General features: G+C 48.5%; 2 protein-coding genes across 4 annotated transcripts in view; both read right to left on the minus strand.

Moving 5' to 3' along the window:
* Positions 1-13,041, minus strand: part of LOC310837236 (uncharacterized protein) — a 501,393-nt gene that overhangs the window by 431,391 nt on the left and 56,961 nt on the right. The window lies entirely within an intron of this gene.
* Positions 1-13,041, minus strand: part of LOC310837713 (uncharacterized protein) — a 21,039-nt gene continuing 7,998 nt past the window's right edge. Inside the window, exons 2-6 of one of the 3 annotated variants that reach the window (XM_083724724.1) lie at positions 11,651-12,161; positions 7,839-7,992; positions 5,516-5,588; positions 4,758-4,884; positions 1-2,319 (exon numbers count right to left, since the gene is read on the minus strand). In XM_083724724.1, coding sequence (XP_083580850.1) covers positions 1,103-2,319; positions 4,758-4,884; positions 5,516-5,584 — 1,413 coding nt within the window. In that variant the 5' untranslated portion in view covers positions 5,585-5,588; positions 7,839-7,992; positions 11,651-12,161 and the 3' untranslated portion in view covers positions 1-1,102. Of the gene's footprint in view, positions 2,320-4,757; positions 4,885-5,515; positions 5,589-7,838; positions 7,993-9,304; positions 9,640-10,622; positions 11,272-11,650; positions 12,162-13,041 lie in introns of those variants that run through there. The other 2 variants (XM_083724726.1, XM_083724725.1) reach the window with 2 other exon arrangements.

Genomic DNA, 13,041 nt, shown 5'->3' on the forward strand with positions numbered 1-13,041 from the left:
TGCTTTCTTGGTGACTTTATTATGCCAACATTCCTAAATCCATTAAAGTGAAACCAAATCGAGAAAAAAAGTTAAAAGCATAACTACAAATTAAAAACAGCTTTTTAAAAAAGCCACAGAGAACTATCAGGAACATTTTAAAAAAATGTAATGAAGGAAAAACGTGGTGGGGGGGCTTGTCCCCTGAAGCTGTATAGATTTCTTAATGGTCAGATGATGCGGTGGTACCACCACAAACAAGACCCTGTTCCTCACATCCAGGCTGTGACAGTACAGTGGTACCTTGGGTTAAGAACCTAATTCATTCTGGAGGTCCGTTCTAAACCTGAAACTGTTATTAACCTGAGGTACTACTTTAGCTAATGGAGCCTTTCGCTGCCGCCGCCACGCGATTTCTGTTCTCATCCTGAAGCAAAGTTCTTAACCTGAGGTACTATTTCTGGGTTAGCAGAGTCTGTAACCTGAAGTGTCTGTAACCCAAGGTACCACTGTACTTTGAGCTGAAGTTCATTTGAGGTTCTTGTTGGAAGAAACATGACAATACATATATAAAGGCAGGTGTTTCACAGCGCCAAAGCTCAGTGGTAGAGCGTGTGGAGCGTGTAGGTCCAATAGTGTGTGAAGAAGTAGGTCCAATCCTCAGTATCTTCAGGCAGGGCTCAGAAAGACCCTTGCCTGAAACCTCCAGTGAACAGCTGACAGTCAGTGTAGGCAATACTGAGCTAGATAGGCCATAGGTGTGGATCAAAATAAAACAGCTTCCTGTGTTCTTATGTGGTTGAGCATCTGCCAAACTCAATCCTCAATGATCTCCCCAGGGAGGGCCGAGATGGACCCCTGCCTGGAAAACCTGTCAGACAGCACTGATGAGCTAAACGGGCCAAAGATCTGATTCTGTATGATACAGCTTCTCATATTCCTCTTACGTTTGTATGATTCTGCTCATGTCCTCTGGAGGCTTCTATCAGTAAGGAGAGGTGATCTCCCTCAATACTTTTCCCACAGCTCAGACCTTCCTCAAGATTCCCCCAACTAGCAATCTATGGAGTTGTGTGGAGAAGCGAGCTCCAAAAGCAAACATTTTCCGCCCGCATGAGCACAACTATTGCTCCTGCCTCGCGTGGATAATCTGATGTCTACGGAGGTGGTCGCTCCGGCCAAACTTCTTCCCACACTCCAGACATTTATACAATTTCTCCCTTGCGTGAACCGCTTGATGGAAAGTAAGGCCTGAGCTCACACCACAGCTTCCTCCGCACTCGTACTGTTTCTCGCCAGCATTAATTATGTGACAGTTAACAAGATACGATTTGCAAGATAGACTCTCGTCACACTCTGAGCAACTGTACAGTTCCTCTCCCGGGTGTAAGCTTTGGTGCAAAATCTGGGAGTCGTTCTGACTCAAGCTCTTTCCGCACATGAAGCACTTGCGCAGCTTTTCCAGCGGAAGGATTCTTTGATAGGAAGGAAGATTTGCATTCTGCCGGAAGCTTTCGCCAAAGTCTGCACACGGATACAGTTTCTCTCCAGCATGAATGCGTTGATGTGCAGTAAAAAGCCGGCTCCACCTAAATCTCTTTCCGCACTCCAAGCATTTGTACGGTTTCTCCCCCGTGTGAATTCTCTGATGTGCAATAAGGGACTTATCCCAGCTGAAGCTCTTTCCGCACTCCAGGCATTGGTACGGCTTCTCCCCGGTGTGGTTTCTCTGGTGACAAGTGAGGCTTGCGCTCTGACGGAAGCTCCTTCCGCAGACGGCACATTTATACGGTTTCTCCTCCGCGTGGATTCTCTGATGGGAAGTAAGAGAGTCGCACCGGCTGAAGCTCTTGCCACACTCCAAGCATTTATATGGTTTCTCCCCTGTGTGGATTCTCTGGTGAGAAGTAAGGCTTGCACTGTGGCTGAACCGTTTCCCACAAACTGAGCAGGCGTACGGTTTCTCTCCGGTGTGAATTCTCTGATGTGAAGCAAGGTTGTCGTGCCTGTTGAAGCTCTTTCCGCATTGTGAGCACTTGTAAGGCTTTTCTCCCGTGTGAGTTCTCTGGTGCAGATGAAATGCTGACTGGCAACTGAAGGCTTTTCCACACTCGGCACACTTGATCCTTTTCTTTCCTCTGCACGTTGTGTGTTGTTTTGGGGCGTTGTCACCATACCGACAAGCAGCAGATTTCTCCCCCTGTGTCTGAGTTTGTTTCTCCTCCTGCTTCTTTGCTCCATCTCGACCCTCCAAGTTCTCCCCACCGTACTGACCTGTGGCTGTTTCCAATGACACGTCCAACTCTGCTCCCTCGTTCTCACTCTCCCAGACGTAACCTGCTGGAATATAAGGAGAAAACTGGATAAACCCTCCTACTTGTTGTAGGAGGACAAGTCTATCAGCTTCCCAGGATGAAGGTTAGGCTCTGCCTCCGTGGACTGTGAAGGCAACCCTCTGCCTCCACTGTTGGAAGGTGTGATGGCCTGGGACTCGGGCTCGGACTCGGAACCAGAGGAGTCTCAGTCTGCACCGGATCCTTTGCCTCAGGCGGCATCTGAACCGAGTCTGGGGCCTGATTCTGAAGAGCCCCAGTCTGCACAGGCTCCCTTGCAACAAGCACCAGCTGGGCCGAGTCAGGGGCCTGAGCCTGCCATGGCTCCAGATGCGGGGATTACCTTGTTGCCTTCAGCTGGGCAATCACCTACAGCTGCTCCAGTACCAGTTGGATCAGGAGAGGCTGAGGCGGCCTCTGGGTCTAGTAATCCACCGACATCTCCCGAGCTGCAGAGACTGAGGTCTGAGAGAAGGAGAGACCTGAGTACTCGCAGGAGGAGTGCTCGCCTTCTGGTGAGACAGGGAGGTGAGCCACCGGGGGATCAGGACCGGCTGTTACCCTGCCCCAGGTTGCGGGAGCAACATTGCTGTTTGCTAGAACCTGCCCGAGACCCTGTGCCTGACCTTCCCTGGCTTCCTGCCTCGTGTCCTGCCTTGGCCCTGTCGGACTGACTCCTTATGGAACCCTTGGATTCGGGACCGGACCTGGACCGCGTCGCTCGGGTTACCCCTGGGCCCAGCACAGAAGGCTCTGAACATCAGTTTCTGGAAATGGCAGAAGGGGAGAGGACACTTGTGTTCAGTTTCTGCTTATGGGCTTCCACTGGGCCATCTGGCTGGCTACTGTAAGAACAGGAGGCTGAACTCATAGAATCTTAGAGCTGGAAGGGACCCACAGGTCATCTAGTCCAACCCCCCTCAATACAGGAATCTCAGCTAAAGCATCCCCTGGCCTGATCCAAGAAGGCTATTCAGGGAATACCAGGGTATGAAAAGACAATTGTACAGTGGTCTCGGGTTATAGTGATGTATGGAAGTGAGAGCTGGACCATAAAGAAGGCTGATCCCCGGAGAATGGATGCTTTTGAATTATGGTGCTGGAGGAGACTCTTGAGAGTCCCATGGACTGCAAGAAGATCAAACCTCCCCATTCTTAAGGAAACCAGCCCTGAGTGCTCACTGGAAGGACAGATCCTGAAGCTGAGGCTCCAATACTTTGGCCACCTCATGAGAAGAGAAGACTGCCTAGAAAAGACCCTGATGTTGGGAAAGATGGAGGGCACAAGGAGAAGGGGACGACAGAGGACGAGATGGTTGGACATTGTTCTCAAAGCTACCAGCATGAGTTTGACCAAATTCGGGAGTCAGTGGAAGACAGGAGGGCCTGGCATGCTCTGGTCCAGGGGGTCATGAAGAGTCGGACACGACTAAACAACTAAACAACTCCTTGGGTTAAGAACTTAATTCGTTCTGGAGGTCCGTACTGAAACTGTTCTTAACCTGAGGTAGCACTTTAGCTAATGGGGCTGCCTGCTGCCACCATGCAATTTCTGTTCTCATCCTGAAGCAAAGTTCTTAACCCGAGGTACTATTTCTGGGTTAGCGGAGTCTGTAACCTGAAGCATCTGTAACCCAAGGTACCACTGTAATCTCTTATCCCTCTGTGGGGTCTTCCAAAGAGAAAGTAGGGAGGGTAGCAGCTAGGGGGTCGGCTGCCTGTTTTCATCTCTGTATGAATCACTTAAGGAAAATGCCTTGTATTGAGTCACACACCATTGACCCATTTTGCTCAGCATTGTTTACACTGACTAGCAGCAGTTCTCTGGAGCTGGAATTGGGGTATTCCCAGTCTTACCTGGAGAGGCCAGCGATTAAACCTGCGACCTTCTGCAATCAAAGCAGAAGCTCTGTTGCTCTAATACTAAGCCACAACCCCTCTCCAAAGGACCAGGAGTTCAGTAAGTTGCCTCTTACCAACCGTCACAGAACGAGCCGACAGCAAATCACTCACTGCTCAAAGAGATAAGAGAACCAATTTAAACCAGCTGTACTCAGCTTCTCTGAAGGAATAACCCAAACATCATGAACCTTCTTTTATCCAGAGAAGCTTCCAGAACCCTCCTGAATTAATTAGAAGAGGAAAGATCTCTACACATCAGATCAACACTTTCTGTACTAAGAAATGCAAACTGACACCATCCACCACAGGAGCCCTGTTGCACAAGCAGAAGTCCATGCACAGGGCTTCATCTTATGAGTCTTGTGAGATGAATACTGCCCAACATTACAAAGAATACAGAAGAACAAGCCTTGCTCGTGCAGAACTGGCATGGCTTCTGTAAGGGCCAGACATGTCTCATAGAGATGGATGTTACTTGTTGGGCACTGCTGAGGGGAGTTCATACCTTCAGCATCTCTAAATAAAGGCCAAAGGGATACTTACCTAAGGTGGTCACCATCCCAAGAATCTCCAGCATCACCTCCCTGTACAGATCCCTCTGTCTGGGCTGCATCAGGGCCCATTCCTCCTCAGTGAAATAGAGGGCCACCTCCTCAAAAGTCACTGGTCCCTGGAAAAAAAAAAGAAATGTCCTTCCCGCATCAATATCCACAGGCAGGGTGTGAAAAGTGCTTCTCCCTCACTTATGATTTAAAGGGATTTTTGGACACTGGCTTGGAAACTTCAGCTGAAGGGCAGTCTAAAAATACAAAATGTTCAATAATATTTTTAAGACTGCAAATTTGAGGGGGCAAGCCTTATTGTTTTCATTGATCTGTAAGCTGCTCAGAGATCCTTTTTCGGCTGAAGAGCAGGATAAATATATACAGTCGTACCTTGGAGGTCAAAGGGAATCCATTCCGGAAGTCTGTTTGACTTCCAAAATGTTCGGAAACCAAAGCATGGCTTCTGATTGGCTGCAAGAAGCTCCGAAACATTCGACTTCCGAAACATTCGACAACCGAGGTGCAATGGGCTGTCGGCAAAGTCAAAGAAGAAATTTGGGGGTGGGGAAATGCAGCGGAAGCCGTTCGACTTCTGAGGCACGTTCGAAAACGGAAGCATTCACTTCTGGGTTTTTGGCATTCGAAAAACGAAATGTTTGGCTTCCGAGACGCTTGAAAACCAAGGTACCACTACATATATATCCATAAATATATATACATATATATATGTATATCAATAACGAGTATCCCTCCTACCTGAGATGGCTCCACAGCCTCCATCCCAGTGCAAAGGGGAGAGGGCCTGGAAAACATTTCAGATGCCATTCCACTACCTATGAGGGAAGATGAAAAGGGTCAAACTATTTGCAACTTTCACCTCAATGGGGGTATAAGGAGAGTTGGGGAAAATGGTTCAGAAATGAGTGACGGAAATGATTGAGGGGGTTGGAGAAACTCCCTTATGAGGAAAGGTTACAACATTTGTGACTTTTTTTACGTACGAAGAAAAGGATAAGTACGTGTGGAAGGGAGGCAGAGACACACACAACAGAGGTATGTAAAATTATGCAGGGTGTGCATATTTAAAGTAGGATTTTATTTTATTTTTATTTATCTACTTACTAAATTTGTATACCGCCCATATACCCACAGGTCTCAGGGCGGTTCACAGGATAAAATTACAATATAAAACCACAAAATATACAATCAAAATAAAAACAACCCAATAGCCGCCACCACCACCCAACACTTTTTAAAAGGGCATCGGATAACAATCAACCAAAGGCCCAGTTAAAGAGGAACGTTTTTGCCTGAATTCAAACTCATCCAGTTGAAGTTGAAGGTTGGAAGATTCAGGGCAAGACAAAAGGAAGGCCTTGTTCACACAGCACATTATTAAACGATGGAACTCTCTTCCACAAGAGGCAGTGACAAACTTGGATGGCGTTAAAATACGACTGGGCAGATTCATAGAGGAGACGGCTATCAATGGCCGCTTGCCACAACAGCTACCGTACATTCCACCTCAACTGCAGTGATGCTTCTTGGTCCAACTTGCTGGGAACTCCTTCTCTCAATTCCGCCTTCCAATGGCTGGCTTTTTGAGCACGCAAAATTGATTAGGATTGCCAACGTTGTTGTCTTTTTCCCCTGGCCTTGCTCCTGTGCAGTTTAACATTCACCACCAGGTACCTGGCAATGTGGCATGAGAGCCTCCTGTTGCAGGAATGTATGTATAGATTATGTATAGATTTTTTTTTGGGGGGGGTTGCCCCTCCAGCAGATATCATACGCATGCAACCCACTACCAAAATCAGCACAATCACTTTTCTGACTTTCGTGATTTGTCCCCACAAAACACTTCATCACAGTTTCTTCCTATCTATTCAAAGGGCCTCTGCTGCACGATACCAAATTCACTGATAAATGTATCTATGTACTGGCTCACTGGGAAAACTTCAGAAATTCATATAGACATGTGAGCTCAGCTACTCAGCAGCCCCTCTGCCTGAGTGATAATCCCTGGCATCCTGATACCTGAGTGCCAGACAGGTAAAAAGTAAAGGGGACCCCAGACCATTAAGTCCAGTCGTGATCGACTCTGGGATTGCGGCGCTCATCTCGCTTTATTGGCCAAGGGAGCCAGCATACAGCTTCCGTGTCATGTGGCCAGTATGACTAAGCCGCTTCTGGCAAACCAGAGCAGCGCACGGAAACGCCGTTTACCTTCCCGCCGGAGTGGTACCTATTTATCTACTTGCACTTTGATGTCCTTTCGAACTGCTAGGTTGGCAGGAGCAGGGACCAAGCAACGGGAGCTCACCCCGTTGTGGGGATTCGAACCACCGACCGTCTGATTGGCAAGTCCTAGACTCTGTGGCTTAACCCACAGCACCACCCACGTCCCTTGCCAGACAGGTAGCCATTTCAGAAAAAACAAAGCCAGATAAAGACAAAAGGGTGTGATTAACTTGGCTGGGAAACAGGGAAATGTAAATATCTTTTTTGTTACACTTGATGGGTGTTTGGTGGAGGGCAAGGAGAACCATGGGGCAGGGTCCAGGATGCTCAGATTACTGCCACCAGACCTCCCCTTTCATGATGTAACCATGATGTATGAGTGATGTAGTTTTGGGAGGGTGTAACATGGGAATTAGCAGCTAATAAAAGTTTGGGTTCTCTTTTGTCCGGGGCTTCCATCTTGTTCCACCTTGTGGCAGGTGGGAATCCTGTTGCGACAGTCTTCAGTAAAGACCAAGCCTACTGGCTGCTGTTTTGCTCTGGTATCCTGGCTGGTGTCCTTGTGTTTTTGTCCAAGGGAGCCCTCAGATTTCTCCGGTAACACTCCCCACCCCGGCCCCCTTTCCATTTGTGGGAAAGCTTCGTTTATGCCTTTCAGGGGTCTTTTAAAGGCACAAGAGCAAAGAGAGAGATGTGGAAGAGTGAAGGAAAGTGGTAACGCAGCACAAGGAAATGATTGCAGGCTACTAGTGAATAAGGTCCCCAAACACAGGAAACGAGAAGTAGTTGTAGGTTGGGGGGAGATAATTGATGGATGTTTACCTGTGGAGTGATTAACCTACCTGGATCTCTCAGTGCACGGAGCGCATCTCTCCAATGAGCCTAATAATTTGCTTAGGGGAAGAGCTCTTGCGGGAGTCCTGCTTTCCCCAGCACGCGGAATTATTTGCCTTAATCTTGCATTTCCCTCCCCGCGGCCGCCTTCAGCATCTCTGCAAAAGCAAGAAGAAACTCACGTGGAACACTTTGCATTTTCTCCCCTTTCAGATCTGCGGAAGAGGAAAGGGGCACATTCCCTCTCCCTCTTCCCCCCTCCCCAAATCTCCTCCTCTTTGCAATCTTCTGCTCTAGGAATGTGGGCTCAGCTGCTGTTGCTGCTGTTAACTATTGAAGACCAAACTGGGAGGGAGCTGCCTCTTTTTGGCATCCTTCAAAAAGAGAGAGAGAGAGGGAGAGAGAGAGAGCAGGAAAGGCGAGTGATTTCAGGTGCGTGTAAAATAGCTGAATGCCTCTCCATGAAAGAAGCAGTAGCTCCTTGCTTATAGAAAGCTAGCTTGCCAGGGAACAGGGGAAAACAAAACCTTTCTCCCTTCGTCCCTGGAATTTAAATTTGTGGCAACTGTGAAAAGGGCAAATTCTATGTTAGGGGTTATTAGGAACCTAAGAATAACTCTACAGTCCATGAGGCAGACGGAGGCAGCCACTTCAGGCCATAGCTGTCAACTTTCCCCTTTTCTTGCGAGGAATCCTATTTGGAATAAGGGAATTTCCTTTAAAAAAGGGGGAAAGCTGACAGCTTTGCTTCAGGCAGTGGATGCAAATACTAATACAGTGGTACCTCGGGTTAAATACTTAATTCGTTCTGGAGGTCCATTCTTAACCTGAAACTGTTCTTAACCTGCAGCACCACTTTAGCTAATGGGGCCTCCTGCTGCCGCTGCGCCGCTGCTGCACGATTTCTGTTCTCATCCTGAAGCAAAGATCTTAACCCGAGGTAATCTTTCTGGGTTAGCGGAGTCTGTAACCTGAAGCGTATGTAACCCGAGGTACCACTGTACTAACACTAATAATTTATTTATTGTACCCCATCCATCTGACTGGGTTGTCCCAGCCATTCTGCACCTGGCTGATCCAACAGGGTCATTCTTAGGTTCTTAATAACTCCTAGCATAGGATTTGCCCTCTTGCCACAAATTCCAGGGGGAAAGGTTCTGTCCTCATCTGTTCCCTGACATGCTGGCTGTCTATAAGCCAGGATTTGCTGCTCCTTTCATGGAGAAGCATTCAGCTGTCTCTCACAGGCTCCCTAAGTCTGCTCCTCTCCCAAGCAACCTGAGATTTCTTTGCCTTATCTGCCTGTGCTCCGCCCTCTTCATCCCTTTGCAGATTCTGAGAGGGGGAGGGGAGCTGGTCAGAGCAGCAGGGGGAGACCCCCTAACTTAGTCACCAGCCTGACTCATCTCTGCCTCCTCTCTGCCACAAAATACTTTTTAACACCATACAGCTTCCTTCACCCATTAATACCTTGGTTCATGAGGGTCACTTTTCCTCAGTTACCCACTCTCTAAGCCAGGGGTCTTTAAACTTTTTAAACATTGGGCCGGTGCGCTGTCCTGCAGACACTGTTGTGGGCCGGACTATATTTTTTTGAGGGGGGGGGGAAATAATGAACGAATTCCTATGCACATTGCGTGTTATAGCTAATGACTTGCCGTTCAAACAATGTGGATTAAAGGCAAAGGAGGAATTGGCTAAATGGTAGGGAAAGATGGAGTTTTCCCACTGGAGCTATAGAAAGTGGAAACTGTGCCTTTTAAACTTGCTCATAAAGGATCTAGGGTTAGGGGCAGAGATAGCCAAGTTCGACCAGGGAAAAGAGTCGGCGGAAGAGGACTGGAGGAAATTTAAAGACTATTTACAGAAATATTGCAAAATTAATGAATGTTAGAATGATGTTGGACTGAAATTAAGTGGTTACCAGCTGCAATGCAAAGGCTGAGTAATAAATTAAAATAATCCATATCAAGTTGCAATAAGAATTTGCTGAATTATGATTTGATTTGGAAAACAAAAGGGGGAAGTGAGAGGAGGTTCGAGACATAAGGTAATGGAAATAAGTGATTGGAATTATATTTGTTTTATTTTGTTTAAAATTGTGTGTTCTTGATTTCTTTGTATTTCCTTTTTTGTGTATTTTTGTGTGTTTTTTGTGGTATGTATGTTTGTATTAATTGGAAACTCTAATAAATATTTATATATATATAAAAAAGAGAGATAGCCAAGTTCGCCTGTGACACAGGAACTTGCCAAATTGAGTGAATGTGCTGCAAAATAAGTAAGACAGCAAATGCAATTCAGTTTCCATGAGCGTCAAGTGATGTCTGTCTCCGCTGAAAAGGCTCGATTTCCCTCGGTGTCCCAGTGGGTCAAGGAGCCTTCCCTCCCCAGCTGCCGGGCCCCCCAGGAGCCCCAATACTTTGCCTATGAGAGCCTCGAAGATGCCGATGACTCTCTCCACAGACCTCTGCAGCTGCCCCTCGTCTGCCCGGCTGAGCTTGGCCTGCACTGTTGCTGCAGGAAGCCCTTCTCCACCCCACCCGGACCCCAGCCCGGCTCTTCCCACACAGGCGGCTGCGCCCAGGGATGCCCTCGCTGCCTTGCTTGGTCTGCACTCTGCACGCACTCAGAGGCTCCTGAGCAGCGGCGACACCCACATAGGCGTCCCGGAGGCAGCAGCGGCTCCTCCTCCTGCCCCGCGAAGGGGCAGCTCAGGGCCGGGCGAGACGGGAGGAAGCCATACAATATTTAAAATGAATAATGATTTTAATCAACATAAACTTACAGTGGTACCTTGGGTTACAGATGTTTCAGGTTACAGACGCTTCGGGTTACAGACTCTGCTAACCAGAAATAGTACCTCGGGTTAAGAACTTTGCTTCAGGGTGAGAACAGAAACCGTGCGGTGGCAGCGGGAGGCCCCATTAGCTAAAGTGGTGCTTCAGGTTAAGAACAGTTTCAGGTTAAGAACGGACTTCTGGAACGAATTAAGTTATTAACCCGAGGTACCACTCTATAAATATTTCAATGGGAAGTATGGGCCTGCTAATTTATGTTGGTCAGGAGAGAATCAGCTAAATAATCATGGGCGGGCGTTTTTCTCTCCCCCACCCCACCCCCCAAAAACTGCAAAACGTGGGAGCAGTGGGAATGGCAGTGAAAGGGCAAGCCTGGAAAGTGGGAGGAAGATAAGAGAGAGGGGCTTAGGAAGGGAGAAAGCAGAGTGGGGTGTTTGTGTGTCAAATTCAGGAGGTAGCAGCACTTTTCCAAAGGTTTCTCTGCTTTGGAACTTGCAGGGGCTGGAAATAGTTCCACCCCAGCCCGGCTTCTTCTGCAACCCCAGAGATTAAAATGGTAGCGCTGGGTGACACCCGCCCACTCTCGCTAACCTGCAGCCCTTCAGGGATCTCTCCGTGGAGAGAGCCAACCCCTTCCAGAAGGTGAAAAATGGCTTTGTCATGTATAATGAGATAAGAATCCAATGTCTTTGTTCAGACCAGGTCTCTCCATGGTTTTAAGTTTGGTAATAAGTTGCAATTCAGCAGCTTCTATATATATATGATACATGTATATATTATACATGACAAAGCCATTTTTCACCTTCTCACCCCTTGCTTTTTCCTGTAAGGCCTATTGCAGTCGTTAAGAGTCGTCAACAGGCTCATCACAGCTATCTGCCAATCACCCATTCCCACCACCCTTCTGAGTAATACCCCTCCCCACCTTCTCACTATGTAGAAGGGTCTGGCGACTTCTCTTTCAGTGTATCTGAAGAAGTGTGCATGCACACGAAAGCTCATACCTAGAACTAACTTAGTTGGTCTTTAAGGTGCTACTGGAAAGAATTTTTTGTTTTGACTATGGCAGGCCAACACGGCTACTTATCTGTTCCTCCAACAGTGGCAGGTTGCAAAGGCGAGACGTGCATGCTGGGTGGGGTATGCGCGGGGGCTTGCGAGATGGAAAGGAGAGTGGTGGGGAAGCGGGAGACCTAGAGGGGCGGCGACTGAGCCACGAGGGACCCCAGCAGCGGTGCTGCCTTCCGCCTGAAGCGCCTGCGCACAACGCCTCCTGGCCGCCGCCATTTCCTGCTCCGCTGTCTCCACGTCTGGCCTGGAAGACAGCCAGAAGCCAGACAGCCAGCAGCAGCAGCAGCGAGAACTGAATTTAGGACCTTAGCGGGCCTGAGCCGGCCTGTGGGCCGTAGTTTGAGGACCCCTGTCTTAACCTGACCATAAACCCTCTCTCTTCTCAAATCCATCCCTATCTTCTCAAATCAAGCCCCATCTCTTCACCTGACCCGTAGCCCTATCTCTCTCTCTCTCTCCCCCTTTTTATCCTCCCCTTTCTGTGACTTTGTAGCCAATCGGTTAGAGGCTCCTGCACTCTGATGGAATTTCAAGGAGACTGCACCAGCAGACTCTGGCCTGGCTCTGCTGTTTGTCACACCTGTCCTTACGTCGAGGGGTGTCTGGGTTCCTTGACAGTGTGTGGCCAGTTCCTTGTTGGAGCTCGGGGAGCTATCTAACCACCTAGGGTCTTTATACTCATTTTAGCCAATGCATTCGAATGGAGAAGGGAGGGGAGCTTTGAGTTGAACAAATCCTTTAATTCCAGTATTTCTATTGTTCTACTGTCTCTTCCTAGAGGGTTTCCCAAAAAGGGACCCGGGTGGCGCTGTGGTCTAAACCACAGAGCCTAAGGCTTGCTAATCAGAAGGCCGGTGGTTCAAATCCCCACGACAGGGTGAGCTCCCCTTGCTCGGTCCCTGCTCCTGCCAACCTAGCAGTTCAAAAGCACATCCAAGTGCAAGTAGATAAATAGGTACCACTCCAGCGGGAAGGTAAACGGCGTTTCCGTGCGCTGCTCTGGTTCGCCAGAAGCGGATTAGTCATGCTGGCCACATGACCCGGAAACTGTACGCCACCTCCTTCGGCCAATAAAGCAAGGTGAGCGCCGCAACCCCAGAGTCGGCCACGACTGGACCTAATGGTCAGGGGTCCCTTTACCTTAGCGAGTTTTCTGCTTATTTCCCATTGTTGTTGAAGGCATGAAGGTGGCGCCTGCCGGTGCTTAAGAAACTTCAGCTGCTGCAGAATTTGGCAGTCAAGTTGCTCACCGAAGCAAGACAGTGTGAGCATATTACACTGATCCTGGTCCAACCACACTGGACCAACCACATGTGCCTCCTCCATGTGTGGAAG

Source organism: Podarcis gaigeae (assembly GCF_964106915.1).
Source record: "Podarcis gaigeae genome assembly, chromosome: 2".
NCBI classification, from domain to species: domain Eukaryota; kingdom Metazoa; phylum Chordata; class Lepidosauria; order Squamata; family Lacertidae; genus Podarcis; species Podarcis gaigeae.